The 14,081-nt window shown below is 46.3% G+C and overlaps 2 protein-coding genes across 2 annotated transcripts in view; one reads left to right on the forward strand and one right to left on the reverse strand.

Annotated features, from left to right (window-relative positions):
* COL4A2 (collagen type IV alpha 2 chain) overlaps positions 1 to 12,654 on the reverse strand; it is a 152,892-nt gene extending 140,238 nt beyond the window's left edge. The window contains exons 1-3 of the mRNA XM_065677936.1: positions 12,474 to 12,654; positions 12,129 to 12,232; positions 11,929 to 11,989 (exon numbers count right to left, since the gene is read on the reverse strand). Of these exons, the coding sequence (XP_065534008.1) occupies positions 11,929 to 11,989; positions 12,129 to 12,172 (105 nt within the window). The 5' untranslated portion in view covers positions 12,173 to 12,232; positions 12,474 to 12,654. The remainder of the gene's footprint in view (positions 1 to 11,928; positions 11,990 to 12,128; positions 12,233 to 12,473) is intronic.
* Positions 12,503 to 14,081, forward strand: part of COL4A1 (collagen type IV alpha 1 chain) — a 123,014-nt gene continuing 121,435 nt past the window's right edge. The window contains exon 1 of the mRNA XM_065677937.1: positions 12,503 to 12,931. Within this exon, the coding sequence (XP_065534009.1) occupies positions 12,869 to 12,931 (63 nt within the window). The 5' untranslated portion in view covers positions 12,503 to 12,868. The remainder of the gene's footprint in view (positions 12,932 to 14,081) is intronic.

The raw sequence follows: 14,081 nt of genomic DNA on the forward strand, positions 1-14,081 counted from the left end.
AACATGCTGGTACGATGTTTCTGAGTGCCTGTGATTTGGTTATAGTGACTGAATGTTTTTCCTTGGGAAAAAAACAACAGACCCGTTCAAAGCATGAAGCCCTATTAAGCAGCACAGGATCATGCAAGCATGTTGCTGTAGGGCTCACAGGGATTCCTTACTCAGACAAATTCAAGACTACAGTCCCAGCCTTCAAAGGGATTTATGATCTAGCCTCAAGCTACCTTACTAATCACCTATCTACTCAGTGGTGACTCTATGTAGTACTGTGTCCCTAAGGGACAATACAAACGTCAAGCAAGAGATTAGAGTTGTGAAGCACAGCTAGTATTTTCTTGAAGTTCTCTGACATGGACAGTGGGATTGAGTGTGCCCTCAGCCAGCTTGCCTATGACACCAAGCTGTGTGGTCCAGTTGATATGCTGGAGGGAAGGGATGCCATCCAGAGGGACCTTGACATGCTTGTAAGGTGGGCTGATGCCAACACTTATGAAGTTCAACCATGACAAGTGCAAGGTCCTACACCTGGGTCAGAGCAATCCCAGGCACAGCTACAAACTGGGCAAAGAAGAGATTCAGAGCGGCCCTGCAGAGAAGGACTTGCGGGTGCTGGTCGATGAGAAAATGAACATGAGCCGGCTTCAGTGTGCGCTCGCAGCCCAGAAAGCCAACCGTATCCTGGGCTGCATCAAAAGGAGCGTGACCAGCAGGTCAAAGGAGGTGATCCTGCCCCTCTACTCTGCTCTTGTGAGACCTCACCTGGAGTATTGTGTGCAGTTCTGGTGTCCTCAACATAAAAAGGACATGGAACTGTTGGAACAAGTCCAGAGGAGGACCACGAGGATGATCAGGGGACTGCAGCACCTCCCGTATGAAGACAGGCTGAGGAAGTTGGGGCTGTTCAGCCTGGAGAAGAGAAAGCTGCGTGGGGACCTAATAGCAGCCTTCCAGTATCTGAAGGGGGCCTATAGGGATGCTGGGGAGGGACTCTTTGTCAGGGACTGTAGTGACAGGACAAGGGGTAACGGGTTAAAACTTACACAGGGGAAGTTTAGATTGGATATAAGGAGGAAATTCTTTCCTGTTAGGGTGGTGAGGCACTGGAATGGGTTGCCCAGGGAGGTTGTGAGTGCTCCATCCCTGTCGGTGTTCAAGGCCAGGTTGGATGAAGCCTTGTGTGGGATGGTTTAGTGTGAGTTGTCCCTGCCCATGGCAGGGGGGTTGGAAGTAGATGATCTTGAGGTCCTTTCCAACCCTAACTATTCTATGTAGTGCAGATAGCTAGTGAGATAGCTTTAAATTTCTACTGCCCTAACCAACAGTATTCTTATTCTTCTATTCTAACATCTTAGGCATAGAACATACCTTATCAAGAATGGCTACTATCTTATTCCCTTGAAGGCACAAACAGGACTATTATGAATAACAGCAAAGAGAGCTTCAAGTTGCTCATCTTACACAGAAAAATAATCAGATTAGTATTGGTCAGAGCATGCATTGGATGGATGGTGTGAGATGTCTGGTTCTCAATTTGATGGCATAAATTCATAAAAAGAAATCAATATTAAAGAGAATTTTTTTTTCCTCAATTGCTTCCCAGCCCATCTGCCATACAAGTTTATTTAAAAGATCATTCCTTGTAAGGGATTCAGGTATAGTTTGATGTGTGAAAATAGTACATATTTCACACTCTTTGAGTCTAATTAAGTCTATTTACTCGGAGGAAAGGAATACTGATTCCTTTACTCCCTGGGTCACTGAAAGAATGAGTCCCAAGAAGTCATCTCCTTCTTCTCTAAGAGTAGGGCAAAAGCTAAGCAGACTACCTTATAGAAAGCTGCAGTATTAATAGCTTCATAGATAAGGCAGCTAGGCTGTGAACTGCCAAACAAATCAAAACTATCGCCATAGGCAAGGACTGGAATAGAAAAGTAAGAAAGAAATCTAGACTGGAAGCTGGCACTGTGTAACTGACAACTGACAAACCCCAGTTCACACCAAATGAGGACAATTAAAACTTCTGCCTTCTACTACTCACCTGTCCTTGACTTTATTCTAAAACCAGAAGGCAAAAGAACACATTTTTTTTGCCATTCCCCTGATATGAGTGACGACTCCAGATGGTCTCCAGTGAGAGGGAGACAGTTCAAGGAGTTGCACTGCAGTGTTCATACTCTCAAAGAACAGACCAAAGTTGGGGAGCATAAGCCACCAGGAAACAAGCATGTAGCTAAGCACTACATATTCCAGCCACTGTCCTTTCCTTGGGAAGGACTATTTTCCCTAGTGCTGAGGCATGACAAAGAGGACTAGCAAATGGTGTTTTGATGCCTCTGCTTTTGCAATTTTGTTTGTGACCTGTTGCCATTCACATGCTTATTTTTGCCCTTTTACTTACATGATGTAGATATCAACAAGTAGGGCATGATAATGCCATGAAAGATCACATAAAGCTTAAAACAAAAGTATCAGGAGGGATTTTGGTTTTCCTCTGCATAAATTTCTTATTCGAGTGGGTGACACAGCAATACAGTTGCAAAGCAAGCCACAAGTATTCAGAATGATGAGACACTTTCTGCACCTGGCTGCAAAATAACTCAGTTTATCTATTTCATTCCTACTCAGGTAAAACTACCCAATACACTGACGGATGTGAGAAATGAGAGTGGATCCTTACTTCCAGGCAGTTCCTGTCACTGTCTGAAGCACACATGCTCTACATTAGTGTATTAAGTCACCCCTGCTTGATTATCTGTACTATTTTTGCTGTCAGAAAGGTCCTGTGCATGCCTGTTGCTTGGGCTAGGAAGCTTTTGCTTACTTTGCTTCAGCAAAGACATTTTTGTGCATGATGCAGGAATCAGTATACTATAAGGACCACAGGCAGCCTCTAAGGGGCCACCCTGTTTTGGAAACTAAGGAGGGTAATTACTGTTATGGTCATGCACAGACCATGCCAACTGACCATGAGGGCAGAGAATACACCTGGGACCCTGTGGTTTACTGTAAGGGATGCAGTCAGAGAGGAAGCAGGCCACAGGCTTTAGTGACTTAAGGGATAACAGATGTGCTGGCTACCTCGTGGGCATGCACAGAGGACAGAAGAGTTGAGTGACTTTATACTTATCCCTTTATACCTACTCTTACCACACACCTGCAAAGCATTTGGGAAAAACCCATCTTCTGCCCCACACTGCAAGAAAAATGCTTACGTTTCCCTGTTCACTTCCTTCTTCCGGCCAGTGTCACTCAAGATTTTCCAAGTGTCATGCAAAGATGTTTGTGGCTGTTTCCAGCAGATTTTCTTTGGCTGAGAATATGCCAAAGGGGAGATATGCAGGCTTCCCATGCTCTGCAGCCCCAGTGGCTATTCCCAGCCCTGCGCATTCCTTTCTGCCTACTCCCTTTGCTGTGGCTCAGCCCGGGACACACCAGCAGCCCTGGTGAGCAGCTCCACTCTCCTCTCAGCACTGCTCCCTGCTGTCTCCAAACACATGTTTGGGGTGCTGTGAGACTCAGACCAGGTGGCTGAACATCAATTACGAGGCGGGTCAGCGGCTCGAATGTAAAAATGCCTTTCCTCATCTGTTTGCAGCATGCCTGGGGACTGCACAGCAGAGCAAGGAGAGCCAGCACTGTGCCAAGAGAGAGGCACACATGAGCACGGCTGGGAAAGCCTACTAAGTTTTCCCAGGTTCCTGCCTTAAGATATAATTTTGCTCCCCACTTTTGCAAGGCGCAGCAAGTGTGGGCAGGACCTGACAATGGACACTGCTGCAGTACAGGCGGTGAACCGCTGATTTGTACAGATGCTTGTTTTTCCTTTTTCTTTTATCACCGATGAGGAGCAGGTTTGTTTCCAACCCTGCCTTTCTACAGGAGCCCAGGGCATGCAGCAAGGCGGTCAGCTTCCTGCCGAGCCAGGAGCTGCGGCCTCCAAGGGATGAGGACCAAGGACAGGCAGAAGGGCAGCCTAGCTGTTCTGCTGCCATGTCAGGCACCAACAGCCAGAACACAAATTCCAGGAGCTGCATCGGATGTAGAGACTCATGAACTCAGAGCTGTGCTTTGGGACAAAGCTTAAACCTAAGGCAACTAGCTGTTTTCTAATAACACACACACACAAAAGAATGACACCCCCATTTCCTCCCCCGCAAAACCCCCTAACCCCATTTGCAGAACAGGACAAATGGAAAGGTTTGTGCTGTATCCAAAATATTTCACTTTGCCCAACATCCCTTTGTAAACAGCCCACTTATATAGTCAGGAGATAACTTTGACCAGCAAAGAACCTTTAAAGGCCTGGTGAAATAAAAAGGACAAGTATAGCTGGAATAAAGAATTTATTACTTAGTTCCACCAGCCAATGGTGAGAGGAGGTGTGGGCATGATCTGCAGCTAAGACCTGCCAAAAATAAGCCAAGCCCTATTTATCTGAATGATCTTGACTTGCTGACTTCAGAAAGCTACTTCAAAATAAAGGCTGGGATCATTTATGAATAAATAGGACGCCTGGAATATCCCAGTAAGCGTACATTCTGGGTAACTGACATGATCTAAATGCTCTTCTAATCTTGCATGTCTAAAATAAAAACGGAACTCATTGGTAAATTTAGGTTGAAAATCCATTTCTTTCTCTTGACAAAAAGTTCTGTTTTGATGAACTCGGTCAGAAGAAGAAAAGCCAAGTAATGCTGCCCTTTGGATTCACACAGAAGGTTCTGATCAGTTTTGAAATCCTCTTCGGGCTTTCCAGAAACACGCTGATCTCCCTATAACTTCCACTGAACCTTAAGCTCACGTCTGCTTCTCCAGCACACGCGTTTCCTGTCCCAGCCTTCCCCCAGCACCGGACCTGCCGTCCGCCTCCACCGCTGGCACTGCCTCAGGCCCCGCTCCCCAGCCAGCCCCAGGGGAGCCCCGGGGCCAGCCGGCCACCTGGGCGCAGGGCCAGCTCCCGGTGCAGCTGCGCAGCCTCCCCTCGCGCCGCACGGTGATGTGAAATGAGCTGTGTGGGAAAAAGGCCGTGAGAAGTGGGGCTTCTCTCTCGGCCCACCGGCACATCCCTGAATGCTGGGCCTCGGTGCTGGCATGAGCTGTGGTCAGCCATGGGCCACCCCGACCTTGACCTGTGTTGATATCCCAGTGTAACCTTGGCCCGTCCCCCTTGCCATGGCCCTGCCCTGCTCTCCAGGGCTGTGTCTGACCCCAGTGACCACCCGTGGACCAGGAGGGTGAGGGCCCTGCCTCTATCCGTGCCTCTTGTCTTCCCTACCCACATCGGGCAGCAGCCTAAGGCTGGGTAAATAACGTCTGCCTCACACCTCATTCCTGCGACGTACAAAAGCAAAAGTGAAAGATGGTGCAAAAGCACATGTGTTCAGAAGATTTTGTCAAACACTAACTGTCAAAGAGGGGAAACCATGCTGCAAAAACATGATGCAGCTGAAGGATGTACAATTACTCATGAAATGCAAGTTCACTTTTCTGCAAGAGCTTTCTTCCTTGCTACACATTGTTTCTAGGGTCTGAAGACAGGTTGCTATGCTTGCAAAGCTGTGATTCACTCCAGCACCTTAGCTTACAAATGGACAAAAAAGGGCACATGAAAACCAATCACGTCAGTCCTTAGTCACTCAGAAATACCTGCATCATAAAAATCACATACATTCACTGTGAGCTGAGTCAACTGCTCCTGTCAAGCGGCTGCTGCCATTTTAAAGAAAATAACTGTTGATAAACATCAGGAAATACTGCAAACTTCACTGTGTTTTCGCTCCTTAGGAGCAAATGAGGTACTGTGAATAGCACAAGGCATTTGTTTCCTAAGGGAGAAGAGGTTAGAGAACACAAGCTGCCTTCTTTGGCAAGCAAAGATATCATAACTGTAAGCTCCTAAATTAACTTTGAACTATCCCAGGATCTTGGATCAGTATAAAATACAATACGAAGAATGCTCCACTCCTTGACCAATTTTTGGCCTGGAAAAGCAAAAGCAAAGAACTGATGAAATCAGTCTGGTCTCAAACAAGAAATTCATTACAGCAAAAAGAAAGAAAAAAGATCCACTAATACAAGCTGTGCTTTTAACTATGGAACTAAAATATTTATAACAGATATGTTTGCTATACTATAACCAAACACGACACAGCGCAGCTTTACATCTTGGGTAAGGCAAATCTGTTTGGACATATAAATTATTTTTTTTTTCACAAAATTTGAAAACTACATGCTATGGCTTGGTACCATAACGCATAAAGGCTTCCTGTGGTGGAACTACTACACAGTAAAACCCAGATATGCTACTTTAAAAGCTCAAGGAAAAGCAATGCTGAATTTCTGAAAATGAAATCTTCAGCTACTTTCAGATTAACTTTCAGATTAATGTGACAAAAAAAAGAGATAATTTTGCTACATGAGAGTTTACCTTGTTCTTGTCTCTCAGTGTCAACATTTTAACCTCTGAGAAATATGAGAAGCTGACAGAACTCTATCTCTTCTCCTACCAAATGCAGCATGACTACTCTGCTCTTGTGAGACCTCACCTGGAGTATTGTGTGCAGTTCTGGTGTCCTCAACATAAAAAGGACATGGAACTGCTGGAACAAGTCCAGAGGAGGGCCACAAGGATGATCAGGGGACTGGAGCACCTCCCGTATGAAGACAGGCTGAGGAAGTTGGGGCTGTTCAGCCTGGAGAAGAGAAGGCTGCTTGGAGACCTCATAGCAGCCTTTCAGTACCTGAAGGGGGCCTATAGGGATGCTGGGGAGGGACTCTTCATTAGGGACTGTAGTGACAGGACAAGGGGTAACAGGTTAAAACTTAAACAGGGGAAGTTTAAATTGGATATAAGGAGGAAATTCTTTCCTGTTAGGGTGGTGAGACACTGGAATGGGTTGCCCAGGGAGGTTGTGAGTGCTTCATCCCTGGCAGTGTTCAAGGCCAGGTTGGATGAAGCCTTGTGTGGGATGGTTTAGTGTGAGGTGTCCCTGCCCATGGCAGGGGGGTTGGAAGTAGATGATCTTGAGGTCCTTTCCAACCCTAACTATTCTATGATTGTATGTTTCTATATCATGTAATAACGCTTAAAAATTATTATCGCACTCTGTATATATTATTGTAGACATTCATTAAGCATGCTTCTGATCTACTCACAAGAAAGAGTAAAGGATCTATGAGTGGCTTTGCACTGGGAGATTAACATGGACACGTTCAAGAACCTCCTCCTCACTAACTCCAGGGAGACACAAAGCTTTTAGTGTAACCTGTCTTTAGCCCTAGAATGAGTAACTTGGATCACTCTTAGGATATAACTGCATACAAAGAATAGTCTCTCTAATTGAATCCACACAGATATAGCAGAAATGGCTCTTAAAAAAATCTTCCTAGGAAAAATGATTTATTAATAAGAACTGATCAGTACTGGTTTCATAGGCATGACAACTAAAAAGAATTTCAAGCAAGAATTTGAGGAATAGCAAGGGAAAGAGACATTTAAGGAAACTCTGTTATGCAGACAGCATACTAGAAAGAAAGGACCAGAAACAGGATTTTTAAGCTATGGAACATGACCACATTTCCATGTATGCAATACTTGCAGCAAGTGTGTTAGTCTGCCTGACATCATACGAATCTGAGACGTGAAATGCTGAGTCTGATAAAAAAAAGTAAAAATTCCATTTTGGCAGCCATCGTGCTGCCCATCTACAGCATGATGCACGCTGTGACCCTCAGCATGGAAACACCACTACCAGATCAACGCATGGCTGTTGGTGCTCGCAAAAGTGAGGGATTTTGCCTTATATAGCTACGTGGATGCCACCTTCTTCACTCAGCACTTCTCATAGTTCATTATCAGAGATGCCTTGTCTTCACAGCTCCCTGACTGAATGTAGAAGGAGTCCTCTCTGAACTACCCAATAATTCTTTCAAGGTTCAAAGAAATTTTGACTGAAGTGATCAGATGTGCTGGAGGCTCCCCAAAATGCTGGGTTTTGTTTGGTTTTTTTTGCAAGGTATCACTGTTCTGTCTGATTTTCTTACAGAACACCACTCTTACCCAAAGATGAGTCAAACTGCATACTTACTTAAATAGGCATAAAAAAGCCATGTCTGCCAGTGTGGAAATGCCTCAAATGAAACTGTTCTAAAATAGGATTGTGATGCTTCTTTTTATTGGGAACTCCCAGTAAAAAGTCAGAGCTGTTTTCTGAAGCAGTGCACAGGTAGGGAGTCTGGTGATTTCAGGAAGAGACAGATTCACTTTGCATGCACTAAGAAATGTGGCAGAAGAAATTGGTATGTTAGTCTGACAACCCATTCCTGGATTACCGGGGAAGAACACATACTCTATTATATTTTGCGCACTGTGAAACATTCACAGTGGACAAGTCCAGCAGGATGGACTGAGTGATTACTCAGCCCTGCCTTCTTCAGCCTGGAAATCATGTGTTAATGTAAAAAGTGCTCCCCTTTCAGTGAGAGGGGTTTCCAGATGGAATGAAACAGGACATATCTGGGAAAACCTGGATGCAGGACAGCCACAGAACACTGACACATTTTAACTCAGAACAATAATTTAGACACCCATGTCAGCAACCTGATTTCACTATGAAGTTGACAGAAAGAAGTACATAGTACTTTTGGGTTTGTCTTCAATTTTTAAGGATTGTTGCTTCTCCCATTTTTATGCCATTCCTACTAATACATCCCCTCACAATGTCACAGAATACAAGAGAATTATATCCTGTAAACTACTTCAACAGTATTTTATTTCTATATAAATCTCTGTATATATGTTCTCCCTTAAAAATGTCAGTTGTGATCTGTTAGTTGCCGTTATTTTTGCAAAAATGTTAGTCTAACTTATTCTCTCTCGAATTTCTTTTATTTATCTGACAGTCATTCCCTTCTTTCCTGGGATTCCATTGCTTCCAATGGAATACAACTTGGGGAAAGAAACAAAAAAACCCACAACTCCCCCCCAAAACAAACCCCCAAAACACCCCCCCCACACAAAAAAAAAAAAAAGGAGAAACAAAGCAAAAGAAAAAACAACAAACAACACAAACCCAAAGCTATTTTCATTAGGGAGTTTAAAAATATATACTAAGGGGTTACCAATAAAGTAATCACATGTCACAAAACTACTTATGAAGAAGCATGCTTTGGAAAAGACAAAAGAAAAAACAAATCAGCATTTGCAGAAGATACATTCTATCTGAAAAGAAAACCAACAAATAACCCAAGAATTATATTTTGGATGCAACATATTTGCAGGGACAGAAAGAGGGAGAAGAAATCTGCAAACTCGGCTGATCTTTGGGGAGTTAATACAACTTAATTTTATCTAATCCATATTAATTTTTAAATCTACAATTTAGACTAGTTCCAAAGTTATTTAAGGCCTTTAACATCACCAGCCAGTGTATGCCAAAGAGTGCTAAAGATAACTGGGGCCTGATCCACACTCTTTGGCTGTGTCTTCTAGTATTTCCATTCAGGGACTCCTCTTCCTTAATTTTCTTTAAGCCTGCCACTGGCAGCATCTCCTCTTGCCTGAGACACCATTTCTTCTTCCCCAGTCCTCAGATATACTAAATATCCTTCTTTTTCTTCCTCTCATTTCTTTCTCTGCTGAGAAACATCCATCTCCCTAACAGCTAACAGCAGCCTCCAGTCAAATGCTCTGAGTTCCGCTCTCCTTCCCTCCACCCTGGCTTTCTCCTTAATCTCATTCCAGTTTCTTCCTATGTGCAGTTTCACTCATTCAACAACACTTATCTCCAGCAGCTGTAACTCATTCTCACATATATGGCTGTCAAACCCAGAAGCTCTGCTTGTCTCATTACAGGCAGAACCATGACTTAAGACCTGGTCCCACAGACTTTAGTAATTCATAGCAGTTCTTTTTTAATATAAGCTAATAAAACACTTTATAACTTCATCAGCACATCAATCTGTGTAACAAATAGTAGAAGATTCAATGTGACAAACAGGATTACAGTGTAAAGAATACAACCGCCAGCAACCCACCCGCAATCATTCAGGTGGTGGTGCTGCCGCCCCCCCACACATACTCTGTGCAAACACACTTGCCCAGAGCTGCTGTCCCTGCAAGGAGCAAGCCCACTCCCAGCTGCCTATACCAACCCAAGTTTCTATGAAAACAAGTGGTGACTTGATCCAGGCTAAAGTTAGCTTTCACCCTTCTTCTCTTTTTGGGTACTGATTAGTTTAAACGAGTATCCTTCCAATGCAGTTCACCACACAACTATAGAAAGACTTGTTCTGGCCAAGGGAAGGGAGTGGCATACGGGTGGAAAATGGGATAAATATTTTGGTGGCAATGCTATTCTAATTTTTTTCATGGAAACATGACCAGACTTCCTCACTCACATTCACTGTGGCTTTTCATCTCCTTCACATCAACCATCTTAGGAGCTGTTAAATCATGGAATTAAGACCTTCAAGCAGGCAAATTTGCTTTCCAAGAGACATGGGGAAAAAACAGCACGTCGACATTCAAGCAGCCATGATCAGACCACATCTACCAAACGAAGCAGCTCAAACACCTCTTCAGTATGCCCCTAACATTAATGCCTCAGACTTCAGTCTACAAACAAGAACATGAAGGAGAATGAATTAACCTATGCTACAGCTACAGCTCAGATATTACGCTTACACATGCTATAGCACAACTTTATAAAAATAGGAGTCATACCACAACGGCTGCTTTTTTATGTCAACTTATCCCAGTGATTTCATTACCAGGCCCAAACCACTTGCATTATCATCAGCCTGCTCTGGTTTCAGAAGCACATGGTAATATTATCACCCATTTAGTGCTACTCAGCAGAACGACGTTTCTATCAAAACATGGCAAAGAAAAGTAGCACGTGACACTGGAGGTCCTCGCTGGTGTCCCTTCCCATGGGGCTGCAGGTCTCCAGCCTGCCTGCACTTGCTCAGCCATGATGTAAAGACATCAAGCAGCCACACAGACCAGTGGGCAAGCTCTGCGTGCCAACTGCACATATGGCACAACCCCTGCTGCAGAAGACCTAACATTTCCCATTGCTTAATGATATTATATCATCTTACCGTGAATGTGTAACCACATCAGATATCTAGAAGCAGTGCAGTCATAAAAAGGGGATGAAAGTTGCAGACAGTAGGACTGAAATCTAAGTAGGATAGCTTAAGAAAAAAAATGTAATCAAGGCCCCACTTGCCCAAGACCACGAAGCTTTACCCATACGTGGCGGTTGACAAATGAAGCCACAAGGCCTGATCCAAAGCATACTGGCATTAATGACAATTTTTCCCTTAAAATACAGTTAAGCTTTGCAACAGGTAAATGTTGTTCTCCCATATATGTTATCTTGCACTTCTTTCACATCCCTGTGATGATGACCCAAGCCACCTTGACAGCACCTGACCTACCTATTTTGGTTTTAACAATTTAATTTAAACAATTTATTTATAAATATGCTTCTATTTGTGCAAGTATTAGCCACAACATCAGCTTCTCGGTCCTCAGATAAGGTCTGTACTTCACTGAAGATACTTAATTTGCAGGTTTACTTCTCCAAAGTACTCTGTTATCTATGGCACTGCATTTGCTTTTCTGACAAAAATGAAGCAGCTGTGGGGCTTGCTTCACTGTTGCTTTAACAAGTTACCCAATCTGAGCAAAAGTAACAGTGGAATACTTCAAACAATCTATCACTGAAGCCTTACACTTCTCTGCTAAACATCATGTTGTTGAAGGCAGTTATCTGTAAGGCTCGCAGAGATGATTTGTTGGTTGTTTCTTTTAATGGCATGATAGATAAGCCATCTGGCAAAGTTCCTCACTTTCTGGTACCAAGGAAACTGCTTTTTCCTCCTCTCTCCTCAATAAAAATCATAAGGCATTTTACTTACGGCATCCACTCGGACAGCTGACAGCACGACTTCCATCAGGAACAGCAGAAGCCCCAGATCCCTGCAGGGAAAGGTGAATAAGCACGATGTTATTGTTTCAAACCAGCCCCAAACAGGCACGTGACAAAACTCTGCCGCTGAAGGTGACAATACGACTTTCAATAGTCATTTTCACAAGCCCACCGAGCAGAATTACTTACTGACAAACAAAAACACGCGCGCAGGGAAGCTGCGAGATGTCCATTTTCGCTCCTTTTCTGCCCGGGGGCTCGTCTCAGGGCTTCCTCCCGCCGGACGGCCGCTCCTGCAAGGCAAAGAAGAGCCCGCACATAACGCCGGTCCCCCCGCCGGCGATCCCCGGGCTCGGCGACGCCGCTGCCGGGGTAAGGAGCGGCCCCGCCGGTCTTGGGGGGAGAGGGGAGGGAGCGGGAGGGGTGTCGCGCCGCAGCCACCCGCAGGAGCCTGGACACCGACGGGAGGGCAGCGCCCGCGCCCCAGCTCCTTCCCAGCCCCTTCCGCCGCCCAGCCCCGCGACCGCTCCTCACCGCTGCGCGCCGCGCCGCCGTGCCCTCTCGGGCGGCAGCGGCGGTGTGGGGCGAAGGAGAGGCGCGCCTCCCCCCTCCGCCCGCCCCCTCCCGCCACCGACCCGCGGCGGGAGCAGGAGGAGCAGGAGGAACTGCTGCCAGTGGGGAGCGGAGCGGAGCGGAGCGGGCGAGGTTGCGCCCTCCCAGGCAGGGTCCCCGCCCGGGGGGAGGAGAGGGGGCTGCCGCCGCCCATCGGCTACGGCGCGGCGAGTCCCTCGCCCCCGAGGCATTACAGGCGCCGAGGCCGGCACGGAGGGGAGCGGAGCGCATGTGGGGCCGGCCCCGCGGAGCCCCACACTGAGCCGCCGGCGCAACGCCGCTCCAGGGACAGACGGCGCGGTGCGGTGCGCGGCAGCATGCGGCTCTGGCTGGGCTTCGGGCTGCTGCTGAGCGCCGAGCTCAGCGCCGTGTCCGCCGCGGTGAGTACGCGGACAAGGGACCTTCTCACGGGGCAGCGCGGGGACGGGACGGGGTCTGCCTAATGTCTGCCCCGCGCCTGCACTGCGCGGGGCCGCGGCTCTCGGAAAGGCGAAGCAGCCAGGTGGGCTGGGCAGGGATACCCGCTTGACCTGCGGCGCTGCGCCCGCTCGCCGGCCCTCCGCGGGCGCGGACAGGGGAGGCCTCCCCCCCCGGACTGGCGGCGGGGTCCCGGCTACAGCTGCGGGACGGGCCCCGCTGGCCGGTAGCTCTCCCACGGCTCTGCTCGGAGCGCCGCTGGCTGGGGAGGGAGTATAAAGCGCTCAGCCCCCCGCGGCTAAAGAGTAACGAGTTGTGTGTCCGCGGTTAAAAAGGAAAATAAAAGAGTTTTCGTAGGGGGAAAGAAAAGAAAAGGGACAGGTAATAAATAAATAAATAAGTACTTGGTTGCTTGGCTCCCAGTTGCCGTGCTCCCTGCGTTTGACCCCCGCGATGGCAGTAGTCCGGAGACCAGAAAGGATCCTGATGTTGTTAATGGTTAAAGTTGAGTTTTGGCACTTCTCCCGATGGAGCAGATTGAGCTACAATTTAAAATCGAAAGCATGCAAGTAGTCTGCAAGTTTTGCTAAGGGAGCTAATTTTATCACGGAGATAATAGCTATCCGCTGTCCTTAAGTTAAAAGGACTCTCTTTCCTGGCACTCCTGGAGTGTTTGTGCTGTTCCTTCTGTACCTCTGAGTAAAGGGCAGTGACATAATAATTTGCAATGGCTCATCTTTTTGTGTCTCCTTGCTTTCTTGCATTTGCTTAGGTTGATCCTGTCCTGGTGAAATTTGGGAGTACAAGAAGCTCACCAGTAGGCATGGACAGATGGATTTTTGTTGTGCCTCCTGCTTATAGATGTAGGATCTTGTACTAGCATTTTAATCAGTAGAGAAAGTATGGGAAAGGTTCATATTAAAATTTTTCTGCCATTTCAGATGAGATTAAGTTCTGTAATGAATTCTAATATCTCTATGTGACCATGGGGATGGTATGTATGCCTTGAATCAGCTGAAATAAGAAATGCACTGAACTTGTGATGCCTTATCTGTTGCTCCTAGGCTGATAGTATCAGGCTTACTGTGGTTGCAGTAAATCACTTGGTGATGC

The sequence above is a fragment of the Lathamus discolor genome, chromosome 4 (assembly GCF_037157495.1).
Source record: "Lathamus discolor isolate bLatDis1 chromosome 4, bLatDis1.hap1, whole genome shotgun sequence".
Lineage (NCBI taxonomy): Eukaryota > Metazoa > Chordata > Aves > Psittaciformes > Psittacidae > Lathamus > Lathamus discolor.